The following is a 17,579-nucleotide window of genomic DNA, read 5'->3' on the forward strand; positions in this document are numbered from 1 at the left end:
ACACTGATGTGTATACATAAGAAGCCTGTCAGAGAGCCTGTTTTAAATATCAAGGAGCACGAAAGAGTCCAGCGCCAACTTAACAGAGGGACAGAGGGCTCTGAGCAGAGTTTGGAGCCCACTCTTTCTAACATGAAAGTGGTGCCCAATTCCCTCAACACACTTGTGGACACAACAAGATGCTGAGTCAAATGGCTCTGCTTCAGCTTCCACTGCAGGACAAAGAGTTTCTTCAAAATGTCTCACTGCTCCAGAGGAAGTTCAGACTGCTTTCATGCAAGGTTAGCTTGCTGCTATGCAAGCTCAGGCTATTCCCATTTCAGCTGTAGATTACTGTGTACAAATGGGCTTGCAAGGTGGCAAAGTAGTCCAACAACCTGTTCTCCAACAAATTATTGGGATTGCCGAGGCACTGCCCCGCATTAACAGTGGCTTCATCAGAGCACAAACCTGTTGTCCTCTCTCAGGATGACAGCATTCATCCTCCCAACCTTGCCACTCTGCCATTGCCCTTGCCCTGTCAGCCAGGCAACCCAGATTACTGCCACCCATGCCATGATGTCCCCAGCCAGGACTTCTAGGCCCAGAGCTGCTCGAGACATCCTAAAAGGTCATTTGCTGTCTCCACTGTTGAAAATCAAGTTTTCCACCAGCTATCCCACAGCTACTGAGGTAACACTGCATAGGAACACCAGGATAGGCAACACACAAAGCAAAAAGGCACCAAGGGAATGCACAAGAGTGCTTAGTTGACTTTTGTTTGCAATATGGAAAGATGTAATTTTGAAGTTTGGTTTAAATTGTTCATTTTGTGGTGGTATTTATTTTTGCATTGTGGGCAAGCGTGATGGTAACCAAGGGAAGGTAAGGTCTGAGACTGCTGGCAAATGAGGAATTGGTGTTATGATTACTGGCATCATGCTCATATGGGTTCTTCACTGACAGCCAATGGGGGGACTGTTTAGATTGTTTTCTCTTTTCATCTTTCTCCTCTTCCTCCTCCTCATGCTCCTACTCTGGAGCTGTTCTCAGTATTGCTGGTGGCAAGGCCTATATCCTCATGGTAGCAAGCTTGTGCAGCATCACGAAGCTTTGCCAAATATTGCAGGGCTCCTCCTGAACAGTCCGGGCAGAGGAAGCATTGTTTCAGCTCAGCAATAGGCTCCGCTATCACATTTCGTGTGGCAGCAGGACTTTCATTGTATGCATGTTGCGCAGGTGTATGCAGGTCTTGTACCAGAGTCATCAACGATGGGTTTAGTGGACAGTCGTTGTCATCTGGTAGTTGTCCTTTAGTTTTCCCTGATGGATCAAATGCAGCTGGCATAGTGGACTGGCATCAATTAAAATGTTGACTGGCATGATTCACTGCCTATGGTCACAGACTAACTGAACATTGAAGGAGCAGAATCCCTTTTGGTTTCCCAATGAATAGAGTTAACATGGTATAGCCTAGAAATTACCAATGGTGTTATAAATGGAATTAAAACGTTTAAAATCAATGGGTCAATGCATCCATTCAAGTGGTGGAGAAGACATTTTATTTAAGTGCTTCTGGACTAACAAGAGTTAATGTTAGCCTTATCTTCCTTACTTATTTCAAATAAAATCATTCTCATAAACACAAACACTCATTCGTTCTACATGCCTTGTATGCTCTCTATTGTAAGGATACTACATAGAAGGAATCCTACTATTCTGGAGAAAGTTTCTCAATTTAAACAATTTGAGAAATGTTAATATTTAGTGCAATTAGCAAAAGCCTAGGCAAATTTCTACAGAGGGCTTGATTACTGAGGTTGTGATTGAGGTCTATTGTTCAAACAAAGCAAAAACCAAGCATCTCAACAGGTCATCATTGCTTACTAACATATTTGGGTACCAAGATGGAAAGTGTTTTTATTACTGCCATTCTTCACTTCATTGATAATCTGGAACCGAGCAAATATCCACATCTGACTCTTATTCACTTCAATGGGTTGGAATTTTCTGGAAGGCATGATAGGCAAATGTGCATAAAACATTTGCTCTCTCTGTTCATTTTGCACAATGGTTGTGCAAAAATCTGCTGGAAAATGAATCCAGCTATGACATAGTGGGTTCAATGATGAATCAGGGACTTGCCACGGGTGCAGCTAATAGCTTACCCCACAGACAATAAATAGCTGAAAACAGATACTGTAACTCAGATTGAGGCTTGGCATTGAGAAGTGAGTGAGCTGAATCTTCTGGAATCACCTTAAGTCAATTTTATAAGCTAACTTAGTTTAAAAATCCATGAAAACTCTGTGTTGTGACCAGGTTAGAAGGGGTGAGCTGACTCCTCTCTTTGTCCCCTCCTGGGTTGGTTATAACGGCTTTTGAATTTTAAAATAAAATGTAATATTGCCAATTGAATATGTACTTAACTGTATATAGCTCGGTGTAAGAATTAAGCTAGCCAGATTCCTTGAATTAACAAGTGAAGAGTTGGTCATATTACTAAAGTTTACTCCAGTAAAGATACAGAAATTAGCAAAAGGGTGAAAATATTCAAAAGAGTCTAACTTCCCATTAATTCAAAAAAACACACACACAACTTCCCCAGGCACGCACAAAAATAATTAAAACTTTACCTTACTTGGCCAAGTTAAAAAACAAAGGTAAGGTCAGAAAAATTATTCACGGATTGTCCAAATGATTGTTCACAGCTAGAGAGTTAGTTTCCACAGTGGCTGCTGGTACTTTGGTTTCTCACTGAAGCAGTCACTCTGCAGTCATGGCTGGTTGATTCTCTTTTCTCTTGAAGACAGTGGTGTTGAGTTGGAATCCTCTTTTAAGAATTCTTGTTTTGCAGCAGTGAGTTCTTCTGGTGGGATATCAACCATAAAAAGAGCTCAGTTTTTTGAGAGGGGTTTCAGACAGAGAGGGGTGGTAAAGCTGTTGCCCATACTGCCCCTGTGGCAGTCTTTGTCTGTTTTAGTTCAAATCCAGTACACTCTACAACTAAGAGCTGGGTCATGTGACCTCTCCTGGTTTCAATCTGGTTTTATCTTAGCCATAGGCCGGGAATTTCTATTCCCACTGAAATTCCTGCCGAAAGTCAATGGGCTTTTTGCTGGTTCACCAAATTTTCCTTCCCGCTTGCGATGGGTCCCACCACAATCATCTGAGAAAATCCTGGCCATTGTCGCAGAGAGTTCCGTAGACTCTGTGGGCGGAGTTGTCCCAGATTTGCAAAAAATGCTGTAGCAAGCAGGAAAAGGGATATTTGACCCACCAGCTGCAATGGTGGCTTTTTGCACTATATCGTCTCATTCTCAGTGTGTCCTGCCTCATTAATAATGCATTCCATGCTTGTTGCCATGGAGATCTAAGAGCCATGTGAGTGCAGTCGATGGCACCCTGCACCTATGGAAAACCAGAGATCTACACAAAACCCAGTGTTCTTGCTTCGTGGTCTCCTGATCCTGGGCGAAGTGCACAAAGTTCTGTGCCTTCACGAAGATGGCATCTGTGACCTCCTGGATACACTTGTGTGTGAAGGCTTGCAAGATTTCGCACAGGTCACCTGTGGAGCACTAGAAGGAGCCACTGGTGTAAAATCGAGCACTGCGGTCACTTTCACAGCCACTGACAGTGAATGTCCTCCATGTCCCTGTGGGGCCAAATCGTGCAGTAGGTGGCATATGTGACCAACCAGTTCCCTAGACATGTGCAGTCTTTGGTGACACTGGTTCTCAGTCATCTGCAAGAGTGACAGGTGCCATCTATAGACCCTGGCGGTGCTTTGTGGATCTTCAGCTGCGTGTGCAAGAGGCTCTGCTGCCCCTTCACCTTGAGGGTGGTGCTTCTTCCTTTGCCGAGCCAGACGCCTCCACCACTCTCTTCTTCTACTTCTCTTTTCCCTGTAAGCCATGAAGCAAACCACTAAATCACCAGGCTCCATGATCCTGATGTTCTCCTCCTGCAGGGTCAAAGAGCGAGGCCTTTGGGTTAGCGTATGTGTCCTAAGATGCTCTCTCGGTAAAGTGTGAAGGATCCTTCATGCATGCAGGTGAGTGCTGGCCACCACTTTGACCATAATGGATACTGGTCCAAACCTCAATAAAGACATTGCAAAGGGCTGTGTGCACCTCCACCACTGACTAGGCTATGGCCATCTTTTGCAAGGGGATTGTACTACTTGCCCATTCGGCCAATCGCTCCGCTGCCCCCTAAAACGCACATTAATTTGCATCTATGCCCGAGGGGTGATAAGTTCTGGAGCATTTGGTGGCACTGTCATGTTTTTGCGTTGCATGAATGGGCAGAAAAGCTTCAGGGGCCCGACTCCAACCATGTCAATGGAGCTGCAGCTGAATGGTCTCAGCTGCAGAAGAATGCTCATTTTTGACAATCTTTACCAAGTGCATGGCCACTTCCATTAGCAGCCCCTCTCCCCAGCATCTGCTTGAGTCTTTCTTTCAGTCTGCCTGTGCTGCCTTGTGCCCACCCCCATGGTATGTGCTTGCCCCCGGTCTGACCCACACTGGAGCCCTTACCCTGGCACTGCACTGAAAGCCAGCCAGGAATCAAAAATGACTTGCCTGTGCCCCCTGCGAATGCGCCTCATCTTTTATTTCCTATGGTCGATGTTCGCGGGCAAGTGCAAGGTTGTGTGCATTCACCTCCGAGTTCCCCTCAAAGTTCAGGTTGCCAGGTGCACATCTTCTAAAGGCAGTCATAAAGTCACACCGACGTGGGCAGTAAATCTGATGTGGGGGGATGATTCCAGCAGGCAGGGCTTATAATTAGATGCAAGTGTGTTAAAATGACATTCCTGACGTCCGGCGGCAAGTAATGCACCATGACAGGTGGAATGGACAGTTGCAAGCTGGTTTCATGATGGTGTAAAACTGATTTTTGGCCTTCTCGCCATCTTGTTCCCTCCCACACCCCCCGCCTGCCATGATACCCATCGCATATAATATATATATATATATAAATAAAATATATATATATAAATATCTCCAGCAGATGACATTACAAATTCTATATAACACATCTTCATAACATTTGCAAGAAGTAACTTAGTATCTGGACATCCCCTTTTTCACAGAGGTATTGCAGGAAGTGTCCAAAATATGTATTCTTTACCTGATGCCTTTTTGGATGAGGTGCTCTGGTGAAACGAGCTGCTAGATACTCCAAGGACAAAGGCTCCCCACAAGGTAAACCAGGTAGTATGAAGGGAAATGTCTGCGCCACCGAGCGCCATGTCAGTCACCCATTCCTCCACCCGCTGTCATGTGATCAGTGCCACAGAGGGGGAAACAAGGGTAGGTGCTTTCAAAATCTGTTTTCTACCTTAAGGCAGAACCTGAACAAGTAGGTCATAAGGCTCTGTTGAGCTGAGAGACAATCTTATTAGTGTGGCGGCTAAGAAGACAAACATCATGACCTCACAGCGACCCAAACCAACTTACAGTCAACTAAATGCTTTTGAAAAGTAGCCACTGTTGAAAACATTGCCTGTGCTTCTTGCACAGCAACCCACATAACATTTTCTCTGTTTTCTCCCTGCTGAGCATAATGTACAGAAGCACGCAAAAATTAGCGGCAAAACACCTATTTAAAGACCTCACTCAGCATGAGGACGGTCCTGTAGCTGCAGGGATACCATGGTGATAGTCCTTTTTATGTCAGGCTGATGTTGGCCCGTAAATGACGTTCCTACCTCAAGCTTGTGATAAAAAGGAGGGACAATGGACATTTTTGAAATTATGCATGTGTTCAATAGGCTGGATGTGAAGAAACCATTTCCTTCATGATGGGATGAGGAGAGTAGAGTAGGAGCATAATTGGACAGTGCGTGAACACCAGCATTAGCCATTTCAGTTGGATTGTCTTTTTCCATGTTGTGCATTGAATGTGAAGCTGACTATGTAATCCAAAGAATGAACATGCTGTACCACTGTAAATATGTATACTTCCATCCCACAGCTCCACACAAACTGTAGGATATGATGGGAGGGGGTCATAGAGCTGGAAACTGAGAAGGGGGAGGAAGAACATGGGGACCTGGAGAAGGATGAGGAGGCTTGAGTGTCACTGAGGGAAAGAGAGGAACAATGTTGTGGGCCTCCAACTCCACACTGTATGGTGAGAGCACTTGGGCAGGAGACATGTGACTGTGATTACCTTCCTTGCACCTCCAGAGAGGCAGAGTACATCCTCTCCCACTCTGTACCAAAAGCAGCCACCTCCCTCTCATAGGAAGTTGCAATGTTCCAACCCTGAGGCCTATGTGCCATTTGTTTACTTGACATTCTATGGGAATGAGGTAATAGCAATTTTTGTTCAGCCATCGGCCATGGCACCTCAACCTCATCCCTCTATTCCTCACTGCAGATCATGCATGGTCATTAAATTCAAGGGAATGGCGATGGATAGGTTTTTGCTGTTATGACTTTTTATGGTGTAGAAAAAGGTGGGGGGGGTCTTAAAAGTATTTGCTTTTAGATGCTTACATGACTGATGCCAAAACTGAAAGAATTAATACATTTCTAACAATTTCCAGACTGCTAGGATGAGATTTAATTGTCCATTTTGCAACCATCAGCCTAAGCCCTGGTTCTGATATTTCCTTTCTAAACCTCGCTACCTCCTCTAAAACAAACTTTAAAACCTACTTTTTTGATCAAGTTTTTGGCTACCTCTCTGAATGTCTCCTTTTGTGGTTTGTGCCAAATTTTGTTTGACAACCCTGCTGTGAGGTGCCTTGGAACTTGTAATGTAGTTCTATAAATGGTAGTTGTTGGCTTCCCAGGCTTAGAATCATGTAAGCGCCATAAATCACCTGTTAATAACAGGTCACTTACAACATTGTTCTGCATTCTAAATGACCGTGCCATGAAAACAATTATAAATCCAGGAAATTTGTGATTGCCATTGACTGCAATGGAAGTGTGAATGACAAAATAATACTTATATCGGCATAGGTTTTTAAAAATGTATTCATGGGATGTGGGCATCACTGGCTAAGCCAGAATTTATTGTCCACCCCTAACTGCCCTTGAGAAGGTGGTGGTCAGCTGCCTTCTTGAACCGCTGCAGTTCATGAGGTGTAGGTACACCCACAGTGCTGTTAGGCAGAGAGTACCAGAACTTTGACCCAGCAGCAGTGAAGGAATGGCGATATATTTTCAAGTCAGGATGGTGAGTGGCTTGGAAGGGAACTTTCAGGTGGCAGTGTTCCCATACAACTCCTGCCCTTGTGATTCTAGATGGTTGTGGTCGTGTGTTTGGAAGGTGCTGTCTATGGATGCCTCGGTGAGTTCCTGCAAAGCACCTTGTAGATGGTACACACTGCTGCCACTGTGCATCAGTGGTGGAGTGAGCAAATGTTTGTGGATGGGATGCCAATCAAGCGGGCTGCTTTGTCCTGGATGGTGTTGAGCTTCTTGAGTGCTGTTAGAACTGCACGCATCCAGGCAGGTGGAGAGTATTCCATCACACTCCTGACTTGTGCCTTGCAGATGGTGGACAGGCTTTAGGGAGTCAGGGGGTGATTACTCGCTGCAGGATTCCTAGCCTCTGATCTGCTCTTGTAGGCACAGCATTTATATGGCTGGTCCAGTTCAATTTCTGGTCAATGGTAACCCCCAGGATGTTGATAGTAGGGGATTCAGCAATGGTAATGCCATTGAATATCAAGGGACGATGGTTAGATTGTCTCTTATTGGAGATAGTCATTGGCTGGCACTAGTGTGGTGCGAATGTTACTGGCCACTTGTCAGTCCAAGCTTGGATATTGTCTAAATCTTGCTGCATTTGGACATGGACTGCTTCAATATCTGAGGAGTAGTGAATGCAAAGGTAGGCAAAACCCACCTTTTCGACTAAGCTTTCGGCTACTTCTGAGAGCATCAATGGAGCAACGCAAAATATCCCAGCAAATTATTTGCTCCTGCAGTAATGGCGAAACTCATTACTCTATTATTTCCTGGAACGTTGATGCTTTAGGAATGGCACATACCATTAAAGCATCATTGCTAGAGCACAGGTTTCCTGCAGATTCTGGACCAATATACGAGCTAAAAAGAGCATAAAAAATGATATCTATTGAGAGCCTAAATACGATGCAAGGTACCAAATTCCCTTGCAGTTGTTAAATATGCAAAACCCACAAGAAAAGGAGGTATGAGATAGTTACATTGGTCTTTGGCATGAGATTTACAAATTCTTATACTCTCAATATTGATATTTTATTTTTTGTGTTGGCACACATGTCCTGAAATTATAAATAGTTATATTTTCATCAATTTGAGAATACTACAAACAAAAAAAAGTATACACAAAAATCATAAATTTAATAGCTTGTTTTGGTTTGGTAGATGTTTATGGCATTAGTGAGATTTGAAAAATAGCACTGCTGTTAACATGACAAAATAATTACCAGTAAAGTATGTGTTGACAGGCAGAGTTGAACTAGGAAATTTGAAGTAGCCATGACCAGGGAAACGAGTTCCTTTCTCAGCATGAACAAGGTGGCTAAATAAAGACGTATCCATCCTTTCCAGCTGGTACACTGGAGGGGGACCATTCATATCCATAGGTGGTTGCCAGTATAGTTTCATCATTGTGCTGTTCACTGCTTCCACTCTAGGTGCACTTTGTCCTGCTGGAGCTGAAGATGAAAACACCTTTTAAATTAATCCTCTGAACACTGATCATCATTTGCAAAATAAAATAAAGATAATATAAATTATAAAAATCCTCTGTTATTTGGTAGTATCCATTTGTATCAGTTCTATCCAATTTACATTGAAAGTCAATTTAAAGTGTGAATTGAGAATAGTCAGTAATTAATGATCTTTATAATTTTCAAATTTACAGGATATTGCTATAACTTATAGATACATACAACACAGAGAAACCCATTTCTCTATGTTTCAGGTATTGAAGGTGAAGGTAAAATTCCAAATGCAGTTTTGATTGACCTGAACAATGACATCTGTACCATGCACCACAGCTGCTATCACATAGATGGAGTTATTTTTGCAGCTGATAACATTTTGAGCTCTAAAATATAATCCTAGTAATATAAGAGGTTCGCATTTCTAATTCAAACACAAGTAATTCACAAAAATACAGAATAATTCTCTGGTATACTGTCTTATAACCAGCACTAAATGCTTACAGATCTTTTTTGCAGTTGTTTTAGATAAAGTCACAATACAGATGCTGACATTTTTAATTTGGCCCACCCAGTGGAAACAGCATAATATCAATCCTAAAATAGCTGCACTGCATGCTCCCATTTGAATCTCATTTGCTGCTATAGATCTCAGTGCCTTCTGGTGGATGGGCCAGTCTCCTACCTGGCCCAGGTGGGAGCATCATTTCTATACGTAAAGGAGGATCTTGTGATGCATACTGACCTTGAAATGGGCCAGGCCTCCTCCTGGCAGGAATGGGTAGGCATTCCATCCATTGCCTATCTGTTCCATGCCTGGAGTTAAAATTTACTTCACGATCTTCTTAACATTATAACAGTTAGCAAATCTTTTCATTATGATGTTCATTGATTTTTTTTTATCTTCACTAAATGGAAGAATGTTCATGCTGGGAAACAGAATTCTTTTCCATTTCAGCATGAAGTTGGCCATGCCAGACATAACTGTAGGGTAAAGTTCCCTCTACTCTGCCCCAATATTGTACCTTAGTCCCTTTTCTGAAGCACTCACCATCGGCCCAGTGTGACATTTTTATTCTCCATAGCCGCCACCTTTGTGTCATTTCTTGATGAAACTAAAATGGCTCAACTCAAAATCACCCAAATACATAGCTGATATTAATTTTTCCTACGGTGTCCAAATTTTAGAGTGTTGCACATTTTTAAAGAGGGTATAGTACACAAATTTATTGCGCAGAATTTTCCTCCCAGGATGGGAGGAGGAGGGCCCCCCATGTGACGAAGCGTGCCTGGGAGGAGGTAGTGGAGGTGGTCAGTTCCCGGGATGTAGTGCGCCGAACATGGATCCAGTGTCACAAGCACTTCAACGATTTGTTGCACTCTGGAAGGGTGAGTACCATGTTGGCCTTGGCCATTTAAGCCAGCAGGTAGCCTTAGCCTTTGAGGCCCACCCCCACGTCTTAGTGTCATGACTGCATTGACTCATATTGGACATTTGGCGTACACTGACTGGTCAAGCAGTTACCATGCTTCCATCAGCCTTAGTGGTTAATGAGAAGATGGGTTCTCCCCCTTGTGTTGGTCTTTGTCGTGCACGAGTAGTCTGGGGCAACCTGCAGAAGATGCAGCTAGGCACATACTCATAACTCCAACACATGTCTTATTCACAATGATCAGATGGTGGAAGGGGAGCCTCAAGGTGTCGTAGCCAAGAGCCATCTGGTGGCCTCGGCGCCGCACCTACTTGCGCCCCCTTCCCATGGGAGCTAAGACCGCGTGTTATTAAAAGTGATGGATGCCGAATGTGTCCAAGGTGGCCGTTGCGAGGGTGGGTTGGGAGCAGCTGTACTATATTTTGGTGACCGATCACCAGCACCGTGGACAAGAGGCGCTGGAGGCCTCAGATGGGCCATTGTGGATGGGGTGCAGCGTGCGCGTGCAAGTGATCAGCCCCAATAAATGGTGTTCTCTGTTCTACAGGAGAAAAATGCACACAACACGCACGAACGTTCGCACACTGGAAGTGGCCAGGCCCAGCTTCTCATCCTTGATCCATTTTGAAGAGCAGGCACTGGAGTTGGAAACCCGCCATGTGCCCAGGTCGACAGGTGTCGGTGAGGCTGAGGTAGAGCAACCAGGTATTTGAGGCCCACAGTCCCATCCACTCTGTCTTCCCACCATCTAAAGCATTAATGATTGCTGCAATCATCAATGCAGCAACACTGTTCATTCACAGACTGATACAGCCAGACGTGTGGGTCATACACAAAGGTCCCTCAGCCCTTTGAGGGTGAGCGTCTCTAGCACCTTCCAAAGTCGCCTTATCCCATTTGTGACCACTATCCCCATGGCCTAATATGCCATGGCACCGCTGCTGCACATCCAAATACTTATTGCATCTTAGGAGGGTTTGTGCCTCTACCTCCCTTTCAGCCAGTGCGTCCCGCATTACTCTGTCCAAAAGGTCCTCATCACCTCACCTGTCAATCTCATGCCCCCCACCTTAAATAAATGCCACCAGGTTAGTCATCTCTGCGCCAAGGGGAAATGTTGCTTTCTGTCCACCCAGTCTATGCCCCTCATAATGGTATGAAGCTCAATATTGTGACCCGTCAATCTCTTGTGCTCCACTGTAAATGTCACCAGTGTATGCTATGTTTCCTCATAATTCCAACTCTCCAGGCCAGCATGCACCTTGGTCAGGAACCTCTGCACGCTCTCTACTCCAGTCCCATCCCTCCCATGAAGCGCAGGTCACAACTGAACGCAAAAGTGTAGCTGTGGCCTAGACAGTATTTTCTGCACTTGCAACATGACGTCCCTTTTCCTACATTCTATTCCTCGGCTAATAAAGGCAAGTCTGGCTTTTACCTTGTTAAACGCCTTATGTTCCTGTTCTGCTACCTTAACGGGCCTGTCCACATGCCCAACAAGGTCCCTGTAAATGTCCTTATTTTCCACGGTCCTACCATTTCTCCTGTATTCCCATACCTTGTTTGTCCTGTCCAAGTGCATAACCTCATTCTTATCCACATAACATTCCATGTAGCATTCCTTAGGCCATCTGGCCAGCCTGTCTGTATCCGCCTGCAATGTTTGGGCCTCCACCTGACTATTTACCACCCACCAATGTGCTTCTTTAGGTTCTTGAAGGTTGAGCACATTATGAGCCTGAGGGGAAAGGGATGAATTGTGTTACTGAGTGAACGCTAACTGATCCACTGTCCTTGTCGTTAATTTCAGCGTCACCAGAGCATGGCTGCCAGGAGGACGGCCAGATGCCCCCTCTCACACGTGAAGGGCATCAATTGTCACGAGTGTCACACTATTTCAGCAAGGCAGGCACCAGCACAACAACTACCACATCAGTGAGAATTGTAACATCGGCTAGTGTCTTGGGGCACAGTGGAGAGGGCACTTCACAACCACTGGAGGAGATGGCACAGGCAGAGAGTGCCGATGGCGCCTGCAGCCGGAGGGCTGCAGGGGACCAGACACATGCTGAGTCAGGCTGTGATGATGTGCCTCTGGAGTTGTCCACCACACAGCAGCTGCAGGAAAAGCGGCCGGGTGCGCAGGAGCATCTGGGAGTGTTACATGAGGGTGTGCTTCACTTGGTCTCCGTGGTGGAGGAATCCAGGCGGAGCATCAGTGATGGCATGAACCTCATGTCAGAGCGTCAGGCTTCCTCCATGGAGAGATTGGCGACTCTCATGGAGAGGGGCTTCCAGCAGAATAACCAGCTTCTGCTGGGGATACGTTCAGACCTGCAAGCCCTCACAGCGCCACTGGCTACAGTCGTCATTGGCGATGTGGGAGATGTTCTAGGCACCAAGTGTCCTAGCTTGGTGCCCATCCATCTGCGGTGAGCAGGGAGGTCCAAAGTGACCTCACGTTGGCGCAGCAGCTACCTGTTGTCTCTGCAGGCTCCTCTCAGGGCGCTCCAGATGAGGGCAGCAGCTCCTCTGCCACTCTGCTAGTGACCATTGCATCTGTTGAGGCTGTGACAACTGGAGCTGCCAGCTGTGGAACTGGCCATTCCCTCCCAGGTGGGGCCAGTCCAGGCACCATGGGCCAGAGGACATCCGCCAAGGTCATCGAGGCCAACAGGACAGCAGGGTCAGCAGGCTGTCTCACAAGCCACTCCGAGTGATGGGGCGGCACCTAGACGTAGCACCCGCATATGTAGGCACAAGGCATGTTAGGCACTCCACGGGTTTCTCACTGGTGCTTTTCTGTTGGCCCTAAATTAGGGAATTTATATTTTTTAACGTTGGAACAACGTTTTGATTTGATTTTGTTACACCATACGATGGATGAAAATTAAATCCACATGTGTTACCATGGCTGAGGGTGGCTCCTTTGTGCTGCATTTATATGTTTCACAGACATATTATGAGTGTTTGAGTGGACATTGAGGTTTATGTGCTAAGCCCTTTGTTGCAGCTGATGAAGTAGAAGGTGTAGCACTTAAGTACCACGTATGGATGCGCCAGGCAAGGCTGGTCCTGCAGATCCATTTGTGTGGAGCTAGCTGAAGGTTCGTTGGATTAAAGTCTCCCGGATATCCCTGCCTCCTTGGTCCTTGGTGTAGTGCTGGGTCAGCGTGCAGCCCCTCATCATTCCCCTGTGCTTCCTCATCTTCTGAACCACTGCTGGACTCATCGTGTGCAGCCACATCCACTGCGTCAACGTCTTCATCATCCACTGCGTCCCCCCTTTCCAGCACAAGATTGTGCAAAATGCAGCATGCTACTACTATCACAGAGACATGATCTGGGGGGTACTGGAGTGTGCCCCCTGAGTGGTCAGGCATCAGAAGCGCATCTTGAGAAGACTGATGGCTCGCTCCACCACAGCCCTTGTGGAGCCGTGGCTACAATTGTAGCACTGCTCAACTTCTGTTCTTGGATGGCGGAGTGGCGTCATGAGCCACCTTCTGAGGGGATAGCCCTTGTCACCCACCAGCCATCCATCCAGCCGAGCCGGAGCACTGAAGAGCCCCGGCACCTGGGCGTGTCTGAGAATGTAGGCGTCGTGGGAGCTGCCTGGGTACCTTGCACACACTTGCAGAGTCTGCATCCTGTGATCACACACTATCTGCACATTCATGGAGTGGAAGCCCTTCCTGTTTAAAAAGGTACTGGGCTCACCTGCTGGCGCCTTGATGGCCACATGTGTGTAGTCTATTGCACCCTGGACATGGGGAAGCCAGCAATGGCCGCGAAGCCTTTGGCTCACTGTGTCTGACTTGCCTGGTCACAGTGGAAGTGGATGAAGGTCAATGCACACTTGAACAGAGTGTCTGTGACCTGCTTGACACAAGTGTGGACAGCTGATTGGGAGACACCGCAAAGGTCACCCACCGAGCCCTGGAAGGAGCCAGAGGCATAGAAGTTGAGGGCAACTATGACCTTCAGAGCCGCGTGCACGGGGTGTCCACCCACACAGTTAGGAGAGATCTCAGGGCCAATCACTGACAGATGTAGTGTACTGTCTCCCTTGACAGTCGGACTCTCCTACGGCACTGCACCTCAGTCATATTGAGGTAGCTGCTTCACCACCTGTATACCCTAGCAGCAGGATAGTGGCGTCTTCTGCGGCCCCTTCCACCTTGGACAACCTCTTGGCCCTGCGCCCCTTGTGCCTGCGCATGTCCTCCCAAAGGTGGCTCCCCTGTAGGCTAGTTGTCCACTCCTGGCCTCCTCCTTATTCTAGCCCTCCCTTCCTCCTCAGAGGAGCTGCCTCCAGTGGAGATGTCAGAACCCATACCCAGGCTAAATGGAGGCCTCCGGAAAGCTGCAGGCCCGATAAAGATTCCTGACTCCAGAGTGTTGAGCTGAAGCTTCAAAGTACAGAGAAAGCTGCTGGAATTTGTTCTGAACTGCTACAGATCACACAGGCAAGTTTAAAAAACTTTCTGCAATAAATACTTCACATAACACATTGACAACCCCACTGAGCCCACATATCCCGCCCATGGATGAGTTTTGTTAAAAAGTCACCTACCTGCCTGTCCGTTGCGCCCATGTGCCGAGCCGAAGATCGCACGGGCGCCTGAAAATCGGCGTCGATTGCCGAGTTAAGGGCTTTAACAAGCCCTTTAATTAATGGCGGGCGCGTGTCACACTTCATCGTGCGCCTGGCCAGCTAAATATTGCGATGGCACGTGGTGACGCCGGGACGCTCGCCCAACGTCACCACGCACTATTTTACGCACTGACGTGCGGGTCCCGCCCCTTGCATGTCACCCTGAAAATTCTGCCCTATAACAATCCTGATCTCTGCCTTGTAAATGGTGGACAGGTTTTGGGCAGTCAGGATGATAATTACTTGCTGCAAAATTCCCAGTCTCTGACCTGATCTTGTAGCCACAGTATTTATATAGCTGGTCCAATTTGGTTTCTGGTCAATAGTAACCCCCAGGATGTTGAGGATGGGGGATTCATGCTGTTGAATGTCAAGGGGAGGAGGTTAGATTTTCTCTGGTTGGAGATATTGCCTGCCAATTGAGTTATTATTTGCTACTTGTCAGCCGAAGTTTGAATGATGTCCAGATCTTGCTGCAAATGGACACTGACTGCCTCAGTATCGGAGAAGTAACAAATGGTACTGAAAAATATTTGTCATATTTAAAATATATGGGGAGTCACATTCAATGTGCCTGAAAAATCTTTGTCTCTCTTTGGAGGTTTCTTGACTCATTCTCAGAAAAAGAGTTTGATGCTATTCATTCAACAGTCCCAATGCTATCTAAGAACTTGTTAAATGAATATCTGTGTCTTGTATATCACATCACTAACAACATCCATTCCAGACAACGCTCAGATGCACACTGCCATGACAATGCAAACATCATTGATGAAATCAAGCTAGATTCACAACCATGAAGCCTCTCATATTGTTGTCCAAACTTTTGCCATACACAGGTGCTCTTAATGACTTTTTGCAAGCAAATATTGTATCAATATGTAATTTTCCTTTGCATGAGTTGGCCGCATTATAGAATGGCACCCTCTGGAGAATCCTTCCACTACCAAGTCCTGCCAGAGCTTGGCGATCAGAAGTTGTACATCTGTGAACAAAGCCAAGAAATATAATTTTAGCACATAAATCATGTTCAATATCTGAGGTATACTGATAGAATAAAATGATTACCAATTGTTTTAATGAGGTGCATCATTTCATATAATGCATAGCATTATTTTGATTTTATAGTTATTTTACAGAAGTATTTGTAATTTTTAAGGTATTATCTATTCATTCACATTTATTACTTCATATTTTAGTAAAAGTAACTATATTGTGATGAATGTTAGTCAAGATTTAATTCACATATTTTTACTTTTAAAAACTAGGAAAGTGAGTTATTTTTCTTACTTAACTCTTCAATGTCTTCAATTTTTTGAGTTTTTCTTCAATCCCACTTGCTATGTGGATCAGCATTTCACTTGTCTGCTCTCCCGAGTGTAAACTTTTCTTCAATATTCAGCCTCATGTGATGTTCTTTTATCCTATAGATTCTCTTATTTTAAAAGTGTACACGCGGGAGACATCTTGACATGTGCTGGATGAAACAGGTTATTTCTTCCACGATATTATTGCACTAGCATCGAGGTCTAGGGCATGCATTCAGAAGAACGCGTTAATGTAGCGCAGCAAGGAACATTTATTGTGAGCATTCAGTGTGCATCAGTGTGATTGCAATTCATTGGTTTTATTCCATGAAGCTTCCAGTATGCAGAGAAATCTAAATCATTGTGAAACTTGTCTGGAAAAAACACTTCAATTGTATTAACTTTAACCTTAATTTCACCATCAATATGGATAGAAGCCTGGTCTTGGTATGATTTCTAACCCTAGTGCTGTACAGCATGTAAGATTTGATATTTATGTCATTACTAAAGTTAACTGGGTCCACCCTCATCCAAGCAATCGACAAAGTTGATTTCTTCTAATAAAATTATTTACTCTCTTTCAATTTATATCAAATATATAATTATGCTGGATCCAGTGTCCTGGTTTGTTGGGGCTAAAGGATCGGGGTTGCACGCTGCTTTCGGGGTGACTGAGCTGGTACCAAGACAGAGAAGATCAGTGGACTGTTCTTAAAGAAACACATTCTCGTTTTTTATAAAAGGAACTCAGCAGCTACATTTGTGTGTTTATAACTCAAAACTCTGTCCTTACTCTTCGGACTCTAACTCAAGACTACTGACTACAGTGGTAGCCCACACTATTCTGCTATTGTGTACCAAGATCATGTGATCTTACATTATAACATTTGTCTTAAAGGTATATTACGCATCAGATTACTACATCCCTCCCCCTTTACTCAGAAATACATTTTAGAATTTTTCTCAAAATATCAAATTATTCACAAAGAAAAATAATTTACGAAGTCAGTCTTTTTGGGGGTTTCCTTATGCTTGTAGAATGTCTCAGCTCTACAGCTTCTGATGTTTGATCCAGAACCTCACTCACAGTCGTCGTCTGAGCATTTGGTTCTTCAGTAGGTACCTGCAAATCTGTTTCTTCGACTCTTTCAGGTACAGTCGGCCCTTCAGACACATCTGTACTCAGTTGAGTTTTTTCAACAGGAGATGTTGATTCACTCACGAACACTGGTGGAATCATTTCTGGGTATTTTGTTTCTCCTCTTCTTATATGATCCACATGTCCCCGTATGACTCGATCTTCCACTTGCAGGTGGTAGGAAAGAAGTCCCATTACTGCACTTATTTCACCAAGCAGCCATGTTGGTCCTTCTCTAAAATTCTTCACAAAAACTTTCTCTCCTACATTAAACATCCTGTGATAGTCATGTCCAATTTTCTGACTTCCCTGATTCCCTTCCATTGTCCCCCGCCAAGTTTGGCATAATTAGGCTCAAACTCGATCGGAGACGGCGCTTCATCAA

The 17,579-nt window shown here is 45.2% G+C and overlaps 1 protein-coding gene across 1 annotated transcript in view; it reads right to left on the minus strand.

Moving 5' to 3' along the window:
• The window catches only part of ush2a (Usher syndrome 2A (autosomal recessive, mild)), a 1,183,552-nt gene that overhangs the window by 866,250 nt on the left and 299,723 nt on the right, over positions 1-17,579 (minus strand). The window contains exon 21 of the mRNA XM_078556364.1: positions 8,420-8,650. Coding sequence (XP_078412490.1) covers positions 8,420-8,650 — 231 coding nt within the window. The remainder of the gene's footprint in view (positions 1-8,419; positions 8,651-17,579) is intronic.

This window comes from Cetorhinus maximus, chromosome 14, assembly GCF_964194155.1.
Source record: "Cetorhinus maximus chromosome 14, sCetMax3.hap1.1, whole genome shotgun sequence".
In the NCBI taxonomy this organism is placed as follows: domain Eukaryota; kingdom Metazoa; phylum Chordata; class Chondrichthyes; order Lamniformes; family Cetorhinidae; genus Cetorhinus; species Cetorhinus maximus.